Source organism: Strongylocentrotus purpuratus, unplaced genomic scaffold (assembly GCF_000002235.5).
Source record: "Strongylocentrotus purpuratus isolate Spur 01 unplaced genomic scaffold, Spur_5.0 spur5_scaffold_1, whole genome shotgun sequence".
NCBI lineage: Eukaryota > Metazoa > Echinodermata > Echinoidea > Camarodonta > Strongylocentrotidae > Strongylocentrotus > Strongylocentrotus purpuratus.
The window spans coordinates 51803076-51828805 of NW_022145594.1; the positions used below are offsets into that span (position 1 = coordinate 51803076).

A 25730-nucleotide genomic window follows, 5' to 3' on the forward strand; every position below is an offset into this window, starting at 1 on the left:
TCTGTGCATGAATCTATAGGTTTATGAGGAAAGCTCCCAAAACACATTTACAGCTTTATGCTTATTCACACTAAAATAACAATTTTCACCTTCTTTTAACATATATCTGCTATACACAAATCATAATTGTTTGTAATCTAAAGAATTATACTTGAACCTCAACTGGAACATCAACCAAACACAACAATAAAACCTTGGTTCAGGTTCAATTATAAGAAGAGAAGTATGTTACATATTGACCGATACACGTACACTGTACATCACATTAATAAATCACATTCATTATTATTACTCATATAGTCCGCCTCACCTACATGGTTCATAGGCTGTGCTGAAATTCAATGATTGACCTTTGACCTTACAAAACCCTCGTTCACACACAATGCTGTATTAACCCGTTGAATACTGAATTATCTAATTCCCATAGGCTTAACACAGGGACCACCAGGTTCCAGTAAGCAAAGGGTTAAAGCTGGTTTACTCACAGCTGGTGTGTAGGTCACCCATGTTCAAAGAACAGGCAATACAATATAGGCCTGTCCTAATCAGCTCGACATTGCCAAATAACCTGCTATTTTAGCTATCCCGATCACAAATTAGCCAGTTAATTTGCGTCTTCATCAGCCCGCAGTTTCAATCAGCGGGATATTTGGTCAAGAAAATATCCCAAGAAATATTGGTATTGTTTCTAACATATCCCGCTGTTTGGGAAATAGCGGGCTAATTAGCGCTCATCCAAGGTAGTTTGTGATGAGCATATTGGTCTGGTGAAGACGCAATTTTCAGCTTTGGGATAATATCTTGAGTCTGAAAATAGCGGGTTATTTGGCAAACTGGAGCTGATGAGGACTGGCCATACCCTTTGGCACGCTTATTTACTCTATTTTAGTTAAACCATGGTTTAGACTGGGTAAAAGCTTAAAATAAATTGTGAATTCGACCCAGTGTATTTAAACAACATCATGTGTGAACAAAGCTTTAGTAAGTTTTCATAAGAAACATGTGCAATAATTATTGAAATGAGTTATCATACTATACCACTGGTTTACATGTTTGTATAGCAATAGAAAAAAAGTCAATTTGATATTTAGAACTACTATTGTGTTTGTGTAATAATTAATAATCATTACTTGAAATAGGCTCACCTCCTATGACCAGATGACATCATCATGTCTGTCATCTTGTAGTGGACAAACAAATAATTGTACAAGCGTTTATTGATCACGCAGCAAAGGTAAATAATAAAGTAAGGTCGTAAATATTTTATGATGTTTGATCTAATGTCGAGTTCTGGTATAATGAAATGAATGGCAACGTGCTGGAACTCACGTTCACAAATCTAACATGCATGTAGGGGACAACATGGTATACATGCTAAGACAGTATCTTCAGCTTACCTCTCATTTAACCCCTTGACTACTGAATTCTTTCATTGCCATAGGATTAATACAGGTACCACCCGCTTCCGGTAGCCAATGGGTTAATTGATAGTTTCAGTGAATTTATCAGCTCACGACCAGAAGAGGGTAACTCCTAGATTTGAATACAGAGTTAAAGGTAAAGACCAGTTTTGGAAATGCCCCCCTCTCAAAAAATGAAATGGAAGTGAAATGTTTTGACTAATACGTGATGATACAAATGGAAACCGCCTACTAATTGATATTGGTAAATTATTATATCTATTTCGTTATGATTTTAAATGTTTCTGGGCTGCAAGCGTATCAAGCTGTCACGCTTAGGCTGTAGCCCTTCTGTATCATCACCTCTTCGAGCGTATGTATCTATGATTTACTGAATGTGGAAATGTAATTTAACTTATGTTTTATACTCATGTAAAGACATTGTCACATCATTGTTATAACCTATGATGATTCAGTAACCAATAAATATTTCAACTATTTCAACTTGAATAGATATCGCGCAGTCCCATTGCTTGTAACTTTACTAAAACTGGGCCAAATTTCTTATCATTTTAATGATTCCAGAACCTTGGAGTACACACCAATACTTATATGCTAGATGATCAACCTTTTCTGATCGATTCCACAACGTTTCTTACACAATGTAATCGCATGACCGGAACTGGTCTATACCTTTAATACCCTTCTGGCTCTCAGCAGCTGAGCTGTAATCTTGAACATTCAGAGAAAAATCATTTGAACTTCTGTATCTATTCTCTGTCATCATTTGACCTAAAGATGACCTCTTGAGATAAAGGAAAACAAATGCACAATTTATCCAGACATTTGTACGGAAAACACTCCTAAAAAGGAGAACAGAGCTGGCATATATCATGATTTTTATATTTATCCTATCTTTTTGGTTCGTGAGTATTTGCTACCTGCTCCTATCCTTGAGATATAAAATACTTGTCTTGTCTAAAGGTAAATATCAATCAAACTTAACTGCAGTCATTTATGATTTCCATACAGGAACATTGAACGTGTAACCACTGTGCCATTGTGGTATGCATATCGTGAGATCTTTTAATGTTGTTTATAATAATAAAAATCTAGAGACGATAGACAATGTATTACATGAGTGCTGGAAGCAGTATTTGGAGATTGAATATTTGCATTTCCTACAATGCAAGTGATTTATGAAGGCTGAAAACTAATTACAAAGTTCACTGAAGATAGTCATAACATTTTTATGGTTGATATAAATTTGGAAAAAAATAACATATAAACGTTACGAGAACCAGCATGTGTGGTGTAATTTAAACTGATTACATACGTTTCATCCATGAAATGTGTCACTAAGTCATGAACCAACATCTGTCAAATTAACGTTTATTTTTGTCCATTTTACCTTGCAGCTCTTCACACCAGAATGATTTCATGCATCTCTTCTTTCAGATCAAGAAGGACTTTAATCATTTTTTCTCATAACTCTGGTCAGAGTTTCAGGCCTGATATAAATGCAATGTCTGCTGCCCTCAGTAGGGTCGTATTATTTAGCCAGTAGTCCTCCAGTATAGAAGGGAAAAGTGTTTTCTGGAGTTCTGGTAATATAACCAAAACAGAGTAAAGTACATGTCTTATTAAAGATTATAAATGTCTAACCAATCAATCTATGGAAAAATACTATCCTTGAGTGGTGTGCAAAGACGGAGAAATAACTTTGTGATCTAGCTGATTGGTAAAATACCTAGTCCAATATATATGCATGTTTGTTCTTTAAAGTTGATTTGATTGTCAGAAAGTCTCTGCAAGTTTGCAACAATCCGACATTAATTTACATTTGCTTACTCTCCACCCAGGTAAAGTATAAGCAGTAGGGACAACATTCCATGAAAGCTTTAGAGCCTTATTATGGCAGCTCAGCTACAGCCGGGGTAATAATGTACTTTATATTAAACGCAGCAGAGTAAATTCTGCTGCGCTTTATAAATGGACCTATAATTAAGTAGCAAACTTACGACATTCTCAACAGGATTGCTGAATTCAAACATGTCATATATGCAATCAAACATGTCATCTATGCATTCAAACATGTCATCTATGCATTCAAACATGTCATCTATGCATTCAAACATGTCATCTATTGCATGTTAAACATTTCAGTGCGACTGTTTTTAGTGAGTTCCTCTCCGAATATACATTTCTATTATTACCAGAACTCAAGATTTCTTTTAATGAAATCTAAAGGCTGGCCATACTGGGCGTATGCATGGTACATCATGGTCACGACATGCTTTTTATCAAACATTTACATGACTGGGTTTAAAAAACTATAAATCATTCATTCAGTTATTAATCAGGTGCCTGGCAGAAGTCTGTCAATGAACGCACGACAGGAAGATTTTGAAAATACACATTTCTAAATGTTGACCATTAATCAACTACATTACTCAACATGTGTCTGGCCATACATTATCAAAATTGTCAACAGTGATAGAGAATTCAAACCTGCTTTAATGACCACCTGCCTATAAAACCCACTTTCTACGTCTCCCTTTGGTAGTCTTTATAGACAGGTTTTACTGTACTTCAGCATTGAAAAAAAAAATTGGAACAGGACAAAGTTGTGCAATTGGACCTTTCTGCCCGGCACATATTAAACAAACTGAAATCAAACACTTTGGGCCAGTATGTGAAGTACCACACATATACACCCAGTATGATCAACCTCATAGAATACAAGTTTGACCGGTTTACTGGACTATGATGACCACAGCATCATAACTGCCTTTGTGAGCCCGACATCGTTGTAGTTGAAGTAGCAGAGACCGGCGAAGGAAAGGGCGGAGATGGCGAAGAGGGAGGCGTTGGCGACCTTTGACATCGTCTCACCGTGAACGTAATCCAGGAATACCTGCTCCATTCCCCTGCGAAAGGCAAGAAAAGCAAATGATACATTGTTACACTCTGACACCTAGCCAAGTATAGTGGACAGATTTCACTATCCTGTGGTCAATTTAGTGGACAAGTGTAGTACCCGATGGTTGCAAGAGAAGGAAAACAAGCACAGCAGAAAGCAGAAAACATACTTAAATACCTACTGTACAGTGTATATAGGTAGTAACAGCGATCTTAAATATCATTGCAAAAGCACAATGAAACAGGAAAAGGAAAGGGTATTTCATTGTCATTTCAGCCAATGTAATACTTGTAAACTTCTTCTTCTCCTGATTTCTCTGTCTAAGCTTAGTCTTACTTGGTACCATCATCACCACCACTATCATCAATTACTATTACTACTACTTCTGTTAATACCACCTCTACAACTACTACAACTACTACTACCACTACGACCACTACCATCACTACCATCACTACCACCACTCCTGCTACTGCTACTGCTACTACAAGTACCACTACCACTACCACTACTACTACTAATAATAATACCACAACTACTACTACTACTACTACTACAGTACTACTACTATAACTACTATAACTACTACTACTTCTATTACTCCATCCTTACCAGTGCCCATGTAAGACAAGGCTTGCTGCGAGGGCATAGTCTAGCGCTGGGTTCTGAATGAGGAAAGCCGCTGGGATGATACCAATCAGACCTATAGATAACACTCTCTCAGCATTCCAGTGCTTGGACGGAAGTAAACCTGCGGCTGAAGGGTAGAAAGATAGAAGATTTCAATGAATGAATGAATGAATGGATGGATGAATGAATGAATGAATGAATGAATGAATGAATGAATGAATGAATGAATGAATGAATGAATGAATGAATGGATGAATGAATGAATAATAATAATAGATCACATTTAAAACGCGCCTACATGTACATGTTAGACATTGTTTCTCGGCGCAGTGGTGCTGCACCACGATTACACAATATTTTTTTTTAATGAATGAATGAATAAATGATTGAAAAAACAAATGATTTCATGAATAAATTAATGATTGAATAATTAAATAAAATAATGAATGAATGAAAGACATTTATCACCCAAATACACAAATACAGCACAAGTTTGAGAATTGTTATGCAAATGTTTGGAGTAAATAAATTTGATATCAAGGCTTGAAAGTTACAGATGAATGAAATACACTGTATGTGGTCATCCCAATTCCAACTCAAAGCCCCCAAAATGTTGGACGTTGCAACGGGGGGGCTTGTGCATAAAGACCCCCAATTACAACCTGGACATAGAGACAAAATACTGGAGCTCTGGAAAAGGACTCTTTTAAGGAATTAGAGAGTCATTAAACTACCGGTACTCTTCAATTTGCGCTCTCTTTTTTTTACTTACTGTGATTGTTGTGAGTGGTGTGTAACGTGTTGAGCATAGCGGGATAGTTGGCTTGATAAGGTGACTTCAGAAACGCACTGGTCATCAGCCGTGGACTCGTCAGCAGAGCTGAAGAACAGGAAGAGAGAAAGAGAAAATTGGACTGAATTCTCTTTTTATACAACTCACTACTAGATCCATGACTATATGGTGTAGGTCCCCTCCTATGGGAAATTATGATTTTAACACGCAAAGGGGACCACAAGGAATACATGCATACATACAGTTACATGGTGTTTTTTCTTAACTCTTTATGCGCCACTTAAAAAAACCCCCTGTGCCACATTCTTTTAGGGTCACACATTTCGAGGGAATCTTTATTGACTCTGCTGAATCAAGAGGCTATAACTCTTCACTGGATGATCATGATGAAAAATATTGTGCAGCAAAGTTGTAGACCGGAAAACGTGCTTTTCGATGAACCGTCATTTGTTATATTTTGAATTATCATTTTTATAATAATCATAATTATATAATGTTTAATTTTTCTTATTTACGGCAGTTTTTTATCCCTCTAGAATTTCTTATTTAGCAATGATAAGACATCTTCAAATCGAATCTATTAGAAAGGTGGACTTCTTACCTTTCTTTACATACCTTGCTCAAGTATTCTAACAATTCAGAAGGTTAGTATTTAGGTTGTTGAAGAAAAGAAGTTCAATAGGGAGAGACTTGAAAGTACCCCGCTCAGCCACCCTTGACAATGGGCTAATCTGCCCATTGAAATCCCTATTACCCCAGGTTATTGTCAATGTCCGGTTTAGCGGGGCATGAAAAGGGACGTCGTGGGGATGTTTTTCTTTGTTGTGCCATGATAAGTCAATAAGAAATAAGAGAATGTTATTGATTTTGCCCACTGGTATGAGCATGTAAAAATGGTATAGGCATAATATATTATATGTGATATACATGACATAATCAGCATCTTATTGAAATGTCTCATTATGAATGTTCACCGCATCTGTTCTCTCACCTTCTTTACCCCTCAATAAAATTGATTTCAAGTACATTTATCACAGCCATAGATATACAAAGAAAGAATGAATCAATCTTAAAATATAAACTATATTGCATTGTTTTCCATTTACTTTATTGTGAGAGAGCTTATTATCAGAAATGATTGACGAGTGGAGTATGCAATGAATAAAATATGGAGAACGGACGTGAGAGACATTATGAGAGAGAAATAGTGATATGAAATGAAAGGACTTTACTGTGAATAAAGATTATAAGAGAAAGAGATAAAGATGACGGCAAGACAGGATACATATTGATACGAAAATAACAATAATAATGAGATAGAGATGACGGAAAGAAAGAGAGTAAACACTGATAGCATAAGAATGAATAAAGATAATAAGAGAAAGATATAGAGATGACGGCAAGACATAGGGTACATATAGATAGGAAAATGATAATAATAATAAGATAGAGATGACGGAAAGAAAGAGAGTAAACACTGATAGCATAAGAATGAATAAAGATAATAAGAGAAAGATATAGAGATGACGGCAAGACATAGGGTACATATAGATAGGAAAATGATAATAATAAAAAGATAGAGATGACGGAAAGAAAGAGAGTAAACACTGATAGCACAAGAATGAGTAAAGATAATAAGAGAAATATATAGAGATGACGGCAAGACATAGGATACATATTGATAGGAAAATAATAATAATAATAAGATAGAGATGACGGCAAGAAAGAGAGTAAACACTGATAGCATAAGAATGAATAAAGATAATAAGAGAAAGATATACAGATGACGGCAAGACATAGGGTACATATAGATAGGAAAATGATAATAATAATAAGATAGAGATGACGGCAAGAAAGAGAGTAAACACTGATAGCATAAGAATGAATAAAGATAATAAGAGAAAGATATAGAGATGACGGCAAGACATAGGGTACATAATTATAGATAGGAAAATGATAATAATAATAAGATAGAGATGACGGAAAGAAAGAGAGTAAACACTGATAGCATAAGAATGAATAAAGATAATAAGAGAAAGATATAGAGATGACGGCAAGACATAGGGTACATATAGATAGGAAAATGATAATAATAATGAGATAGAGATGACGGCAAGAAAGAGAGTATTACACTCATAGCATAATAATGAATAAAGATAATAAGAAAAAGATATAGAGATGACGGCAAGACATAGGGTACATATAGATAGGAAAATGATAATAATAATAAGATAGAGATGACGGAAAGAAAGAGAGTAAACACTGATAGCATAAGAATGAATAAAGATAATAAGAGAAAGATATAGAGATGACGGCAAGACATAGGGTACATATAGATAGGAAAATGATAATAATAATGAGATAGAGATGACGGCAAGAAAGAGAGTATTACACTCATAGCATAATAATGAATAAAGATAATAAGAAAAAGATATACAGATGACGGCAAGACATAGGGTACATATAGATAGGAAAATGATAATAATAATAAGATAGAGATGACGGAAAGAAAGAGAGTAAACACTGATAGCATAAGAATGAATAAAGATAATAAAAGAAAGATATAAAGATGACGGCAAGACAGGATACATCTTTCTTTCATTAGTTTTATTCATTCTTATTCTATCACTGTCTACTCTCTTTCTTGCTGTCATCTCTAGCTCTTTCATTAATTTTTATTCATTCTTATTCTATCAGTCTACTCTCTTTCTTGCTGTCATCTCTATCTCTTTCTTTCATTATTTTTATTCATTCTTATTCTATCACTGTCTACTCTCTTTCTTGCTGTCATCTCTATCTCCTTCTTTCATTTTTTTTTATTCATTCTTATTCTATCAGTCTACTCTCTTTCTTGCTGTCATCTCTAGCTCTTTCATTAATTTTTATTCATTCTTATTCTATCAGTCTACTCTCAGGGAACACTTTTATCACTAGAGTCTTCGTCACTGCTCGATTCGTCGGAATCAGAGTCCATGCTCCATGCTTCCATAGTAACAAGATCTCGAGCCTCCTCTACACTAAACACACGTTGACGTTTTCCAGCAGGTGCCATCGTAACATCAGTAAAAAAAATCCAAAGAAAACCGCTAAATACACGGTAATTTCGAATGTAACACTATGAAGAAAAACAGTTTACCGGAAAGTGTGCGATGTATACAATGTAAACAATAGTAAACGCAACGCGTGGCTACACACTGCGAGCGGTATTATGAATGTCTAATTGACTCGTATACATCTGTGCAAAAATGCGAAGTTGGCACGCCTACGTCCGTGCAAATCGGCGAACAAAGCAAACAAAGAGTTAATAGGCCAACTAGATAAATTGGCTTGACTTAAAGGGAAAGTCCACCCCAAAAATAAGTTTGTTTCGATAGAGGCAGAATAATAAGAAAATCAGGTGAGTGAAAGTTTGAGCAAATTCTGAATGAAAATAAGAAAGTTATGAATTATTGAAGTTGTGATCAATCAAATACAAATTGGCAACTCTGTGACTTATTATACGAGCTCTCCTTCATTTGCTTTGTGCATAATATTCCATAAAATCATGTTTTCTTTGTTATTGATGACGGAATATATATTTGTTCCTTGCAGGGGGAGTATAGAAACATATTTGCAATTATTATATTTAGGGTGCATGTATGGTTGAAATTTTTCTTGAGGGAAAATGAAAATTTTAGATTTTTTTAGTACTGAGCAAATGGAAGATGAGCTCGCATGATACGTCATAGAGTTGCCAATTTGTGTTTGATTGATCACAACTTCAAAAATCCTAACTTCCTTATTTTTAATCGGAATTTGCTCAAACTTTCACTGACTTGTTTCTCTCATTTTTCTACTCCTATTAAAACTAACTTAATTTCAGGGTGGACTTCCCCTTTAATAAAGCAATAATATCATTCAAAGAAAAATTGTAATGAAAGTAATATTTCGTCTTCAATAACCCTTAAAGGGACTTGGTAACATTGTTAAGATGAGAGATAGTGGTTCTAAGGTAGCGATTTCAATGCTAGATGTACAATTAAAGATAATCTGAAGTTTGAGTGAAAACGGACCATTATTCATGGTACAATTAGGGAAAAACTGATCTGATACGATTCCTTAATTCTCTCAACTATATTATTACAATTTAATTACATTTTAGGGGAATGGAAATTGTCACAAAGCAATAAAATGGCTCTACATTCCATTCCAGACATTAAAGTGTTGACAAATTTTTTATAGCCTGTTTTAAGTCTTTTTTTCATGGAAAAAACGATTGGGAAAATTCAAAAATGGTTGGGAGAATTTACTGTTAATCACTGTTAGAGGGTGTCATACATCGGCCTTTTTAAAGAAAACCATAGATATCTTTGTGGTTTGAGAATTTTTTCAGGATTTTCTGCATGTCATAGGTTTAGTACAGTAGAAGGAATAGTAACATTACATAAAAAAATTAAGCATTTTTTTCATGAACCTTCAACAATGTTACCAAGTCACTTTAAAGGCATGATGAAATTAATCAACTCATTCAGCCTACCAGTATTAATGCTTCACTAAATAAATGTGAATTATAGTTCAAATGCTTTATTTAGTGAAAGACTTCTACCAGGAGGGGCACTGGTCAAAGAATGAGGATCGCCCGCATAAACGAGGATAACGCAGACTAAATGCTTCCTTCAAAATAAGGATCGTCCGCATTTTCATGGAGGTATTTATTTCTTTGGCACTCTGCGGGTTTCGGGTTCCCGATCCGCGGGCTGGCAATGCGAAAAACAGATTCTGCAGAATAAAATACCTCTAGGTCTAGTTCTGAGTTCACCGTCTTCCCAAGGATTTATCACTAATCACATGAAAGTCCCTGTTCAGAGTCAATGTGAAATGCATCAAGAAATCATCACGGAATCCGTTTTTCACATTGTCAACACATGGATCGGAAATCAGAAACATCAGCAAAAAATCGGACTATCCTAATTTTTGCGGACACGTCTGTCTGTCAGTGTTTTCGAAGATGATCCTCGTTATTGCGGACGGTCCTTATTCTCGGACCAGCGCCCTTACTTAATAGACCTACTAGATAAATTGGTTTGACTAAATAATATAATTATACATGCGCTTTGGTTGATACAATCTTGGAAGGTAGATCTGACTCTAGAAGAAGAACATGTTTTTTTTTAGTAAACAGGTGGTAAGAAGTGTCTGTGCCTGTGGATCCGAGTCCCAAGAGACTTGGATCACCGATAATGCAGGTTTGTTTACCTCCCTCTATACGCAGGGGTACAGGTGCTAATGAAGACTAGGTGATTTCAATATCATATTCCATTTATAATTATCAACCAGGCCAGCCCGCACTGCACTCCCTCCCCGTCGTCCCTCCCCAGCCCAGTGCCAACATGCCAGCAGGCGCAGTTGTAAGTTCACACAAAACACACGTAACGCGTAACTGGCACATACATTTAACACACAGGCAGAGTTGCAGTTTCACACTCGCTCGTTGAGCATAAACACTATCACGCAAAACCAATTATTTAATGAACATTTCACTGATTTTCATTACCTCTGGACCTGAGAATATTCATCGCCATCTTGTTGGATGGTTCCTTTACAAATTTATTTCAAATGATTCACAAAATAAGGAGTAAAAACAAACTTCGTCGGTGATTCCTTCTCGAAAACGACACGAAGCGAAAAGTTTGTTGACCTCTAGCTCTCCATTAGTTTTTATTCCAAGCTACTTTGTTTTATTATATGTTTATATCGTTCAGCAATATCGTCCAAGGCTAAATATTATAATTCATTGAACGAATACAGCTCTTAATTATTTTTATTAAAAATTATTGATATCGCTTTCATCCAGTTCCATATACATGTACAAAGGGTTAAACCCCCCCCCCCTTGAGTTTTTTTTATGTGTATGTTTTGTGTATGATTTTTGTGAACCCCCCCCCCCCCCTTTGATTTTTTTTGTTTTTTTGTAATAATAATAAAAAATAAAAAATTATGCCAATGGCTGACCTAAAAATGGTGACCTTACCCCCCCCCCCCCCCCAACGGAACAAAATGTCAAATTTTCAAATTTCGAGACCAGAAAAAAAGTGTCCTCTTACCCCCCCCCCCCCCCCCCCCCCCCCCCCCCCCCCCCCTTGAAAAAATCCTGCGTACGCCACTGCATGTACTTCTGGTAAAACATCAAGATAAATATATTTATTACTGATATAGCGTAGATCCAAGACTAAGCAAAACACGTCATTTTGTATACAATTCTGTCTGTCTATCGCATCCGTAAAATATCCCGTTTGTGTTTGTCCTTTTCGAAATCAAATTTATCCAATTTTACCTCTTTTCCTCGATTATTATTAACCTGTCGACGATGATTTGCATTATTCTTGTTGCTGGACATGGGACAATTTTAGAAAATGAAATTAAGGTAACGTAGATTTAGTTCGTCGACTGGCGAGTAATATGATATGATTATGACAATATGAGCAGGGGTGTCACTATGTACCGACACACATAGGTGCATTACTATCCTGGCTGTGTATTACAATTTGTGCTATTGATTGTCAACATTTCAAACACCACTGTACAGAACTCGACTGATTTCACCCAAAGTCGGTACTTTAGTAACAATTGATAACAACTAAAATTGCAATAAAATACAATTTTTTCAATTTTCCGATATTAGAAAAAATAATTTAAAGATTCAAATTGTGAGTCCACTGTCAAACTTGCCGATCAATCGCATCGGCATGATTGTGTAGATTTGCGTGTTATGAGTGTATTGACTATTCATGTATTTAAATGCTGCCTATTAACACGTAGTGCATTGCTAAAGGTCAATGCGCATTAGCATCGACTCTCTTTATGCTTTGCTGTGGAGTGTGTACCGAGGGCTCTCTCGATATCTTTGGGCGGGGATTAGTTAGGTGCTGTAAACTTGGGGCGCCGAGCTGATCCAAAGTCCATTTAATTTAGGGCGTGGTGTTTTTGTTTCTTTCTTTAAGTTAATGTTTTATTTAATCACTTGAGATGAGCTAGCTAGCCTTGAATGATAATAATAAAGTTAAGATTATAGAGATTTTGTTTTCCTTTGAACAATGTGAATGTTGAAGTTGTGGACCCTGACCATAAATCTGATGCCCTCTTATTCTAATTTATCCTTGAATCACTGCAAATAGTGTGAGTCCTCTGCTTTGGCTCCCTCCCCCATCTCTCTCTCTCTCTCTCTCTCTCTCTCTCTCTCTCGATCCCTCCGTCCCTCCCTCCCTCCCCCCCCCCTTCCACCCGAGTCCCACCCTCTCTCTCTCTTTTTGTGTATCACCTTGATCCCTCACCTCCCTCCCTCCCTCGGCCTCCCCCACTTCCCTGTATGTCTCGATCTGCCTCACTCTTGGCTCTTGGTTTGTCATTGCAGGAAGATTCATCAGGTAGATACTGTTCTCTGGAAGGAATCCCCAAGGCTCTTCTTCCTGGAGTTGGTGGCAGAAAGATACTTGATTACTGGTGGGATGCCATCAATACGTAAGTAGGCTATAGCAACCCTCAAAATAAACAGGCTGTATAGGTAGTTGTTAGACACATGCTCCCATCTCCCATGACGATGTCTCTGCATCCATTTCCTGCACTAACCAAACTCATCATTTGAATACAATACTATTAACTAACTATAACTAGCCCTAAATCTAACATTATTAGGAAAGGGTGATGATGATGATGATGATTATGATGGTATGAATCCGGATTTGTATAGCACTTTATACTAAATACCGTCTCTAAGCTTTATGCAGATTATCACGTTACCACCCAAAATTTATTAACAAAGATGCAGTGAGAAGAATAACCTTTCAGGCCATCGCATTACACTGTACGTCTATAAAAATCAATGAAATTAATGAGGAAACACTTTAACCTTATTCTTCTATTTTTCCAGGAGACAGCACTTCAAAGAGGTCTACTTGGTGACTAATGCTGACAAGTAAGTCCCAATCTCATGTGTTCTCCTTAGCTGTGCCAAAAAAATCATCCAAAATGTTTTTCAAACAGTCATATTTTCAATTTTGCTGGTTGTGTTTGACTCACTGAATAAACAAGACATATATATCAAAATTAATATCGCTAGTGATATTCGTTTGTGATGCAATGTATGGTCAACAAGGGATCTAAAAGATCACAATGGATATATGTCCCAAGGGGAAAAAACTTCCTCAGCAAATAATAAAAAAAATGTAAAGGTGCACATGGGCACACAATGCATCGTTGCTACAAAGTAAATGGTCATATTATAGAGGCAGGACCATAGTATTGAGGAATTTAGGATCTCAAGCCAGTCTAGCATAGACGTGTGTCTGTCACACCTTAAAGCCCATCTGTATTAGTTTACAGGAGGGATTAGACCACCCTGCTTAGCTCTCAAGTAACATAAGAAAAAGAGGATCATGGGGGACCAATGGTCACGGATTAGGCATTGTTTTCTATATAGAGGGAGCAAGTAGCTACAAGTAGGACAGTGTGGCTTTAAGATGCACCAACATCTATAATAAATGTTTATCTTGCGTTTATTGATTGATTTGTCTTGTATTTGCAGCACATCTTGGCATTGATTTCTGTGAGCTTTGTAGTTTGTTTGCAATTTTGTGATCAGTTTATCTCTTTTTTTTTATGGTAGATACAAGCACTATGAGAGGTGGGCTACAGCCAGAGACTTCCCTGTGGATAACATCATCAATGATGGAACCACAACATTCAATGGAAGGTAATTACTTAGACAGAATTACATAGGAGAGAGAGAGATAGAAAGAGACAGACAGAGAGAGAGAGAGAGAGAGAGCGAGGGAGAGAGAGATAGAGAGAAAGAAAGAAAGAGAGAGAGACAGAGACAGAGAGAGAGAGAGAGAGAGAAAGAAAGAGAGAGAGCGAGAGAGAGAGATAGAGAGAAAGAAAGAGACAGACACACAGAGAGAGACACAGAGAGAGAGAGAGAGAAAGAAAGAGAGAGAGAGAGAGAGAGAGAAAGAATGAGGTGGAGGAGATGGGGAGAAACACGTACAACAATCAATTTGTACAGACTAGCTCTATCAAACTAAGAACCACTACATTCATTGGGAAATAGTTACCAAGTAAGGAAGACAGAATTAGAAAATGCAAAAGAGAGAGAGAAGGCTCGCAATTACTAGCTTCTATGATGTAAGACTCTAGACACCTGGTATATGACAGGGTGTAAATGTGTAAATTGTGTAAATGTGCAGACCAAAAGTAAGAGATAGCCCCTGTGAATGTATTATAAACACTAGAAAATTTGGGCCATAAAACACTTCTGCTTTTGAGAAAATGAATACTCAAATATTTACCGGTGCTTCTGGTAAATTTCAAATATTCCAAATAGCGCCTAAGGCCATTCCAAATAATTTTCAGACGAGAATAGCAAATCGGTCGATTGTAGTCCAGAAAAATTGTTTGAAAGCTAAAGGAATATCAGTCTTGAGAGGGCGCTATACAACATAAAGAGTTTATTATTTACTATTTCATCACTTTAGACTCGAATTCAACCGCGACAATAATCATTGAATATGTTCCAATACAGTATGTTCATTTGAAACAAATTCATGACCCCATACCAAAACTTTGTATTACCTTTAAGACCTTTAAGACAAGTAAATGGGTGAAGGTTGTATGATTTAAGTAGTGAAGGAAATGCTACCTTGACTGTGTAACCCTCCTCTTGTCTCTATTTCTTGTTTGACTTTAGATTAGGATCTGTAGGTGATCTTGATCTTGTGTTGAGAAACAAACATATTCAAGATGATATCCTTGTGGTAAGTTTATTCATTAATGGAGTATATTTTAATCTCCTAAACAAATGTACTTGTATTGCCCAAAATTTAGAGTGTTAAATACTGCACAACAAATGAGAAAATTACTCAGTTTATGGTTATAGGTTTATTTGTATTTTTTTTTTTTTTTTGGTTAATATGAGATTGTTTTTTATTTGTTATAGGGCTTTACTTCTGTGGTGCTTTATAAGCACCGTTTTCATAATTATTTATTGTTATATTAAACTTCCCTGAATTTAGTTGATTTTGTAGTAGCATATTGATGGATAGGGGGATGCACAGCCTGTCTTTGCCCCCCCCCCCCAGGGCCCCACCCCCTTTCAGTGTCTTGGGGATCCCCCTTTACAAAAAGCTAGATATAGCACTGATGTAATGCACTATAATATCTGTTGTTTGTTGTTATTTTTGTTGTTTTTAAAGAATGTTGTTAATGTTGTTCCTAATGTTGTTCCTAATGTTCTTCAGGTGGCAGGAGACATGCTTTTTCAAGATCACAAGTTTGATATCACTCAAGTGATACACTACTTCAGGAGAAAGGTGAGACATGATAATAATAATAATAAATTTATATGGTGCAGCTTTTATACAAAATATATTCAGCTGCGCTGGTTCAGAGCTTTTAGTTTTACAAAATTCTACAAATAGGATCTCTCAAAATGTATTATCAATCCGTCAATTTTAATGTAATCAGATTTTAGCTCCAGTGTTAAACCAGGTTTTAGTTGCAGTGTTGAATATTGTCAAATAGAATTAGTCAAGTCAATCTGTTAATGATAATGTTGGTAATGAACATTTTATAACCCAGTCATAAAGAAAATTCCTAAACTGCCAAATGTGATTTAGAAATACATGTGACACTAGCTGTAACACAGATATTTTGAGTAAGATGTTAAAGGGGGTGTAGCATGGCAAATAAATGCCATCTTTGACTTCTTTAGACAACTGCACTTTATAAACAAATGGACTTGATAAATGGTCAGCACGCGCTAGTGTTCACGAAACAGACCAAAGTTCTCCTCACGCTTCGGTTTCGAATAATTATGTTGCATGCACATGAATACTGCGGTCGCGTCGTCCTTAGTCGTATTATACCTGATTGGCCCTGGGTCATACCACAGGAAAGACAAGTAGTCTCGTCACACTATACACCCCCTTTAACCCTTACTGTACTGGGCTATTTTGAGCACCTCCTGACTGGGGGGGGGGGGGCCTGGGAAGCCCCCCCCCCCCCCTATGATCTCGGCCGTCGGATGTCCGATGAACACGAAAATTTGCATGTTTGTAGATATTTACGTAACGAACAAGATGGTGTAATTAGTTTTTTGCGAATATGCAAATTTTTGTCGTTATAGCCTAATTAATTATGCAAAATGCTAATTTTATGCATTTTACAGAAAACGTGTCAAACTTCACTTTTTGAACGTTGAAACTCATTATTCATATGAAACTTCTTTTCTAACACAAAATATTTATTTGGATGTAATTAATAATGATAATTTATGCAAATTTGATGCGATTTTCAAATACTTATTTTCTTATGTATTTTCTTGTTTTTTTATTTCTTATTATATCTATTATTTTTATTTCTTATGTATTCTTTTGTTCTGGAATACATCAAGTTACTTTGAGAAACATATAAAAGCAATTCGATATCAATTCATATCACCCACTTAGGAAGGAATACATCTAAACCTGTATTCACATTTCTGCTTGTACATGAATATATGCAATTATAGCATATTTTTGATGACATGCGCATACTAATTGTTATGTAACACCTCACAGGTATATCCGATTGGGACGAAAATGGTATCAAAACGTGCGTAAGACTTGAGGGAAAAAAGTCATGAAACGACAATTCAAAATTTCAAGCGGTTGCGGCGCAATCTCCGAAAATGTCGAGGGGGGGGCCTCCCAGGCCCCCCCCCCCCCCAGTACAGTAAGGGTTAACATTATATAACATTTATTCCTTGTTTTTCAGGAAGGTGAGCTGGCCATATACTATGACATGGAACCAACAGAGAACATAACAAGTAGAGGCATAGTGGAAGTGTGCCCTCAAACTAATAGGTAGGATTTACAAAATACTTTATTAGAATAGACATAGTAGAGGCTTGCGTTCAAACTTTCATTGGTTCTTGAAAGCATTTTGACTCATACTTTATGATCGGTGTTGAAAAAAATTGTGAAAATCATGATTTTTAATGGAACTCAGATCAAAATTAAGGCAAGGTATGCTGCTCAGATTAAACCGAGCTCTAGAAATGTTAATTGTTACTTGTTAAAGCCTGGCTCAGTCGAATCATTGACCTTCAACCTAGCTATAGAAACGTTCATTGTTACTTGTTAAAGCCTGGCTCAGTCGAATCAATGACCTTCAACCTAGCTTTAGAAACGTTCATCAAGACAGTCCGTTTAACTTGTGAAGGCCTGATGAGACATTCTTTTGATTTATATCATATTGTGGTTTACAATAGAGGGGCTGAAACGATGTAAAATTTACATAAAAATCCATCACATTTGCAAATTGACATTAAAGGAACAGTAAATATATCTTGTTCTTGTAAATCTACTTTTTCAGGATCACCCAGTTTCTTGAGAAGCCCAGTAAGACCGAGACCCAGTCTCGTCAAGCTAGTGTTGTCTTCTACTGCTTCCAGAGAGAGACTCTTTCATCCATCCCAACATTCCTCCAAAACAATCCTGATGTCAAGCAAAGGACATTTGGTGAATACATGGTCAGTATTAAATCTCCAAGACCAGTGGTCATTTCACCCATATGTCATTTGTTGATGTTGTCCAGCAGATAGATAGATAGTTTATTGGTTTCATTTGTAGCGCCCGCACCCCGAGGGAGGGGGCATACCTATGAAAGGAAGACAAAATAAGAAAGGTGTTGACTAGGATGCATGGCAAAACAAAGTCTTTATTACTTAATCTTCTACAATAACAGTCTTTTCTTACAATAACATATATACGATCAAATGGCATAACAATACTCTTCAAGTATTAAACACAAATAAATCTACCTGTTCGCATACATTGAATTCATTAGCTCTCCGTGTTCTCTTACTATATCACTAGGAACATCATCTGGTTAGTTTCATTACTTTACTATCTCTAAACGAAACTATCCTTACTTCCATGCTTTATGTAAAAGTGCAACTCTTCATCGATCTCATAATCATAACTTGGCTACTAATAAATAACTTAACCCTTATCAAATGTCTATAACATTGCGGTATCAGTCAATCTACTTTAGCTTCTAATCATATAACTCTTCACTTAGCGTCTCTTTCAAGAAATCACATATATAGACCTAATACAAGAATGTTGGCATAATCATCCCTATAATACTGCCTAATAAGCTTTCTACTCTTTACGCTCCAAGACTGAGGATCCACTGTACCCATAGACCCTTAGAATGCAATTCTACTCTCAGCCTCCACTAATCCCTAAATTCACAAGTTACTTCCTTGTCTCAGGCATTTACATTAATACTGAATAAACTCATAACTCTTCCTTAACTAGCTCATGTATTTCCAATAGTCATCTGCATCACTTTGATCTAATACTATCTTTTTCAGCGAGATTGCTGAGCTTGAAAAGATACATCTTCAACAACTTATATCCTAAACTTCTTACAATATTCACAGAACTGGCAAATAGTCTTAGTCTGCAGTCTGTACTAATAGCTCTAACAAACTTACAACCAATATTACGAATTCCTCTTACTGTATAATCTCATCTTCACATACAGTTCATATTCTAATTCTAAACAACAACCAATAGTTTTACTAAATACATGTATATTCATTTCATGGTTATATACAAAGCAAAGTGAGAGTGAAAGAGAAAGGGTGAACCATACAGAGAGAGAGAGAGAGAGAGAGAGAGAGAGAGAAAGAGAGGGAGAGAATATAAAGAGAGAGGGGAGAGAGAGAGGGAGATATATATATATATATATATATATATAGAGAGAGAGAGAGAGAGAGAGAGAGAGAGAGTAATTCCCAATAACATTTAACCTGAATTATCATTCCTAACAATATAATACAATGAATTCCAGACAGTGATTATGCAAGTCTTCAACTACAATATCTCATCAACCCATCCATCACTAGCTAACTATTAGACAATTTGACCATGTGTTTCTCAACAAGTGTATTCCCCAACTCAAATCCTTTGTCTTCTCATTTTGCTGACTCTACCAAACTTTCATTCCCGCCTAAGATACCATTTCCAGCATGGGTCAAAAACAAACACATTCTATCTCTAACACTTCTCAGCATAGCATTTGGGTATAGCATATACTCTATCTACACTGTGTGCGTGTAATGCATTGCAGTGGATGGTCAAGCTTGGGGGGAGAGGGGATTAAGAACTCTGATAAGAAGTTGTGTTCACATTGAACGCACTGCCATATCCTAATAACACACTAGTATTGTACACATGGTGCGTCCACACTCACTCATACCATAATACTGAAAGTTAAAGATAATCTGGACTCGAACAACCCATTTCGCTATTAAACTGTATCTAACCAAACTATAAATATATATATATATACACATGAATATCGAGCAAAAGACAAATATACTGACAGTAATAAAGTATATTCTCTTCTCAAAACTTCTTAAAATGTTGTCTAAGTCAAACAACATAATCATCAATCTCACATACACACAGTAATAATTTCCTATCATTTCTACAAGTGATTACTATGTTCATCAATGACATTATCTCTCCCCACATGGCATCTCTTCCCACATGGCATTTCTTATATATTTTCCTCTCATAGTCCACATGTCATATAATCCAACAAGTCATTGGCAAAGATCATTAATATCTCTTTTTACACAGTAATACAAGATATGTGAATAGTGAAGCTATAATAGTTTAGAAATACACATATTATGAAGAACAAGAATATAACACAATTGAATAATATAAGATTCTTTCTTACCTATGAAAGGAAGACAAAATATGAAAGGTGTTGACTAGGATGCATGGCAAAACAAAGTGAGAAGCCACTCCTGGTATCCCAGCTGGTGTGTTTAGGTTAGTTGAGGGTGAGGCCACTCTCGCAGGAGGGGGTACCTAATTAACTAAGAGGAGGGACTATATGGGGGCTAGAAATATACTTGTGTCATACATACATAGTCAAAGATATACAAAAAAATAGGGGGGGGGGGTATTCTGTGGGGCTCCACACCTTCCCCTCCAAAAATAAATGTCTCCTGGACATTTCAACTTTCAAACATTTATAACAATTCATTAATATAGCACAACAATCTAATGTTCATATAGTTCTCGTTCAATGTCGTTATGAACTTAAGACAGATCAGGGAGGTGAGACTTATCACCAAAGTCCATGAAAGTCTATGTCCTTGCAACGCTGACAGATCATCGTGCTCCAATTCTTCTGCGAGATACATGTAGTACATCGAGTTCATATATATACACTTGTTGCAACTTGTTATAGCGAAACCTAATAGGTACTTGAAGTCTCAGACTTACATATCATAATATCGTATCAGAATTACGTGGCTTTTTCTTCCATACAAATAAACTTTGCGAAACATTAACCCATTCTACGGGCGCGCCTGACAAACGGTGAAGGTTTCTTGGAAAGCTCGAGACTCATTCCGAAGACTTTATCACAAAGATCAATTGATCACTATCGAGTGTCATCGCTTGTTTCCTTATATTACACCACAATTCATGAAACGATTTACAACTTGTTTCATCTTACTACTTCTCATTACTCGTATTTCTGGTTTACTAATCAACACACATGATTCTATACATCGATGCATCTACTGTAAAAAGGGAAATCCGTTAACACGCATAACAAAAATGGTGTAATGCTAGTGTTCTCCTCCGTCATTATCTATTCAGCATCGCAACTGGTAGGGCATTCCTCGCGGGTCGAATGATTGACTCGCTCGCTGTGAAAAGTGAAGCTGGTCATCCGTCATCTGTCGTTGGTAGTGAGCTGGCTGCTGGTGGGCTATCGGCGTCTGCATCTGTAGAGGCATTTGATGAGGGTAGAATGGTGGTAGGTGTTGGTATTGGAGGGGTGGCATAGGTGGGTGATACGTATAGGGGTAAGGTGCAGGTGGCTGGGCTGTTGAGGGTGGCGGCTTGGAGAACCACTGGACAGATGCTTCTTGACTGGGATTTGGTGCATCGGTGGGGTTGTTGCGGCTTTGAACCATGGAAATATTCGGAGTAAGTATGCTAGGCTCACCCAGGGATTCATAACTGAATGTGGTGGGAGCTCTGCGGCGTCGATTCCCTCTCCTTGGAGCATCCTCTATATTGGACTGGGGATCGCTATCTGGACTATTACCTCCACTCACTGCTTCATCACTTGGTTCTGGGGTTGTTAGGGGTATAGGATGGTCGTCAGATGAGCCGCTAGTTTGGGTGTTCCTGGCCTGTGTTAGGTGGTCAACCTCGCTCACCACCTCTACTCTGTCCGTGTATGGAGTACGAGGCCTCATACCTGGTCTATGGTATGCGGCCCGGAAGTACCCATCCTCGCCTGATGCTGAGCCAACCTCATTTCCAATCAGGGATGGTCTTCTCCGGCTTTGACTTCTGGTCCTTTTTATCCTAATCGTTACATCACTGCTTCTTCGATTATCCAACTGTTCGTGTCATAGGACGACACATCGTCCTCGTGTCTCTTCGACGATGGCCGTCCTGGCAAGGTCGCCAAATTTGTAGCGCCCGCACCCCGAGGGAGGGGGCATACCTATGAAAGGAAGACAAAATAAGAAAGGTGTTGACTAGGATGCATGGCAAAACAAAGTCTTTATTACTTAATCTTCTACAATAACAGTCTTTTCTTACAATAACATATATACGATCAAATGGCATAACAATACTCTTCAAGTATTAAACACAAATAAATCTACCTGTTCGCATACATTGAATTCATTAGCTCTCCGTGTTCTCTTACTATATCACTAGGAACATCATCTGGTTAGTTTCATTACTTTACTATCTCTAAACGAAACTATCCTTACTTCCATGCTTTATGTAAAAGTGCAACTCTTCATCGATCTCATAATCATAACTTGGCTACTAATAAATAACTTAACCCTTATCAAATGTCTATAACATTGCGGTATCAGTCAATCTACTTTAGCTTCTAATCATATAACTCTTCACTTAGCGTCTCTTTCAAGAAATCACATATATAGACCTAATACAAGAATGTTGGCATAATCATCCCTATAATACTGCCTAATAAGCTTTCTACTCTTTACGCTCCAAGACTGAGGATCCACTGTACCCATAGACCCTTAGAATGCAATTCTACTCTCAGCCTCCACTAATCCCTAAATTCACAAGTTACTTCCTTGTCTCAGGCATTTACATTAATACTGAATAAACTCATAACTCTTCCTTAACTAGCTCATGTATTTCCAATAGTCATCTGCATCACTTTGATCTAATACTATCTTTTTCAGCGAGATTGCTGAGCTTGAAAAGATACATCTTCAACAACTTATATCCTAAACTTCTTACAATATTCACAGAACTGGCAAATAGTCTTAGTCTGCAGTCTGTACTAATAGCTCTAACAAACTTACAACCAATATTACGAATTCCTCTTACTGTATAATCTCATCTTCACATACAGTTCATATTCTAATTCTAAACAACAACCAATAGTTTTACTAAATACATGTATATTCATTTCATGGTTATATACAAAGCAAAGTGAGAGTGAAAGAGAAAGGGTGAACCATACAGAGAGAGAGAGAGAGAGAGAGAGAGAGAGAGAAAGAGAGGGAGAGAATATAAAGAGAGAGGGGAGAGAGAGAGGGAGATATATATATATATATATATATATATATAGAGAGAGAGAGAGAGAGAGAGAGAGAGAGAGAGAGAGTAATTCCCAATAACATTTAACCTGAATTATCATTCCTAACAATATAATACAATGAATTCCAGACAGTGATTATGCAAGTCTTCAACTACAATATCTCATCAACCCATCCATCACTAGCTAACTATTAGACAATTTGACCATGTGTTTCTCAACAAGTGTATTCCCCAACTCAAATCCTTTGTCTTCTCATTTTGCTGACTCTACCAAACTTTCATTCCCGCCTAAGATACCATTTCCAGCATGGGTCAAAAACAAACACATTCTATCTCTAACCAGGGCTTGTAATAAATGGATTCCGCATCTAAGAGGGCCCTTTGAAGCAGTCCGTTGCACCGAGAGTCTTTTTTCCCCCTATCATAATCCCGTTAATCCCCCACCCGGACCGCACAGCTCGTAAATCTCACTCCCGAAACTGAGTGACATAGGGCTCGCGAAATGCATTGTTGGAAATACACATCGGCTGCTATCGACAAAAATGGCGGCGTACAGTAGGGAAGAGTATTTGGTAGGCGACGATTTAGACTTTCTGACTGATTTTGAGGAAGATTTTCTTGAGCCTGGTGTATGGGAAGTTGGAGACCAATACAAGTTATGCACGTGTGAAATTCCATCAACGGAAAATCTTATTCGTTGCAGCGAACCAGAATGTACGGTTAAATGGTTTCATCGTGAATGCGTAGGCCGCTCCATGTAAATAGGCAGCATTTGAATACATGAATAGTCAATACACTCACAACATACAGTACAAATGCACATAATCATCCCGATGCGGTTGATCGGCAAGTTTGACAGTAGACTCACAATTTTAATTTTTAAATTATTCTTTCTAACATCAGAAAGTTGAACAAATTGTATTTTAATGCTCTTTAGGTGTCATCAATCGTCACTATAGTACTGCCTTTGAATGAAATCAGTTGAGTTTTGTACAGTGGTGTTTGAAATGTTGAGAATCAATAGCACAACTTTCAATACACGGCCAGGGTAGAAATGCAGCTATGTGTGTTTCCACCAACAACATCCAGCATGTACAGCCCAGCGAGCACGGCGGCTTTCGCGTCGCCGGCGCCGGCCCGTACTCGGGGTGAAAAGTGGTGATGAATTGACAACTTCTAACCCTCATTAAACCAAATGCGCAATTATACAACACAGTTTCATTTAGTTATTTTAAGAGATAAACTTATGGACTACCTTCCTAGCTATGTAAAAATTTCGGAAACTTTCGGAAAATGTCAATAATTAGAAGAGAACGTGATGATGATGAGAAACTTGCATTCACTCTAACTCACGATTTCCTTGGTCGATTTTGCTGGTTCAGATGGCTACGTCTTCAGAAGAGTTATCCGAGCACAGCGAAAGCATTTGATAACCAATAGCAGGTTGCCTTGTGCCATAAGTTGTCGATTTTGTATTTTTGTCTGTTATAGCTATATACATCTTCAATGAGTATGACGTCATTTTCTCGGTGACTCGCATGGCTTCAAAGCCTTTTTTTTACGACCAAGTGTTTGGAGAGCTTAGGGAAGCAGGCCGCGTTGCGTAACACTTCGTAACATTTGGATCGCCAGAGGGCATCTGTGGTCTGATAAGGGCGGCTGTTGATGGATTTGATGGCTGAAGAGGGTTACATTACTTGTTGTTAAGCCAAGTTAATCTTGAATATCTTTCCCTCGGGAAATTCTTTCGAGACGCAATCTCCATAGTCTCACCTCCCTGCTCTAACACTTCTCAGCATAGCATTTGGGTATAGCATATACTCTATCTACACTGTGTGCGTGTAATGCATTGCAGTGGATGGTCAAGCTTGGGGGGAGAGGGGATTAAGAACTCTGATAAGAAGTTGTGTTCACATTGAACGCACTGCCATATCCTAATAACACACTAGTATTGTACACATGGTGCGTCCACACTCACTCATACCATAATACTGAAAGTTAAAGATAATCTGGACTCGAACAACCCATTTCGCTATTAAACTGTATCTAACCAAACTATAAATATATATATATATACACATGAATATCGAGCAAAAGACAAATATACTGACAGTAATAAAGTATATTCTCTTCTCAAAACTTCTTAAAATGTTGTCTAACTAATCATCAATCTCACATACACACAGTAATAATTTCCTATCATTTCTACAAGTGATTACTATGTTCATCAATGACATTATCTCTCCCCACATGGCATCTCTTCCCACATGGCATTTCTTATATATTTTCCTCTCATAGTCCACATGTCATATAATCCAACAAGTCATTGGCAA

The 25730-nt window shown here is 37.1% G+C and overlaps 2 protein-coding genes across 3 annotated transcripts in view; one reads left to right on the forward strand and one right to left on the reverse strand.

Annotated features, from left to right (window-relative positions):
* Positions 1 to 2321: 2321 nt before the first annotated feature.
* Positions 2322 to 11443, reverse strand: LOC588082 (succinate dehydrogenase [ubiquinone] cytochrome b small subunit B, mitochondrial). Its single transcript, XM_787783.5, has 4 exons — positions 11280 to 11443; positions 5726 to 5833; positions 4936 to 5080; positions 2322 to 4330 (listed from the first exon to the last, which is right to left on the reverse strand). Exons 1-4 carry the CDS (start codon positions 11305 to 11307, stop codon positions 4165 to 4167), a joined length of 447 nt encoding a protein of 148 aa, XP_792876.1. The 5' UTR covers positions 11308 to 11443; the 3' UTR covers positions 2322 to 4164.
* A 551-nt stretch (positions 11444 to 11994) lies between these two features.
* The window catches only part of LOC583615 (probable glucuronokinase 2), a 43248-nt gene continuing 29512 nt past the window's right edge, over positions 11995 to 25730 (forward strand). For both annotated transcript variants that reach the window (XM_030978455.1, XM_030978454.1), the window contains exons 1-8: positions 11995 to 12149; positions 13137 to 13243; positions 13653 to 13697; positions 14388 to 14474; positions 15468 to 15534; positions 16018 to 16089; positions 17534 to 17622; positions 18134 to 18290. In XM_030978455.1, the coding sequence (XP_030834315.1) occupies positions 12093 to 12149; positions 13137 to 13243; positions 13653 to 13697; positions 14388 to 14474; positions 15468 to 15534; positions 16018 to 16089; positions 17534 to 17622; positions 18134 to 18290 (681 nt within the window). In that variant the 5' untranslated portion in view covers positions 11995 to 12092. The remainder of the gene's footprint in view (positions 12150 to 13136; positions 13244 to 13652; positions 13698 to 14387; positions 14475 to 15467; positions 15535 to 16017; positions 16090 to 17533; positions 17623 to 18133; positions 18291 to 25730) is intronic.

Coding starts and splice junctions, on each gene's coding strand:
- LOC588082 (XM_787783.5), bottom strand. CDS start 11,307: ATGGCGATGAATATTCTCAGGTCCAGAG. Junction 5,081..5,725: donor CACCACTCACAACAATCACA/GTAAGTAAAAAA, acceptor TCTACCCTTCAG/CCGCAGGTTTACTTCCGTCC. Junction 4,331..4,935: donor CTTGTCTTACATGGGCACTG/GTAAGGATGGAG, acceptor TGCCTTTCGCAG/GGGAATGGAGCAGGTATTCC.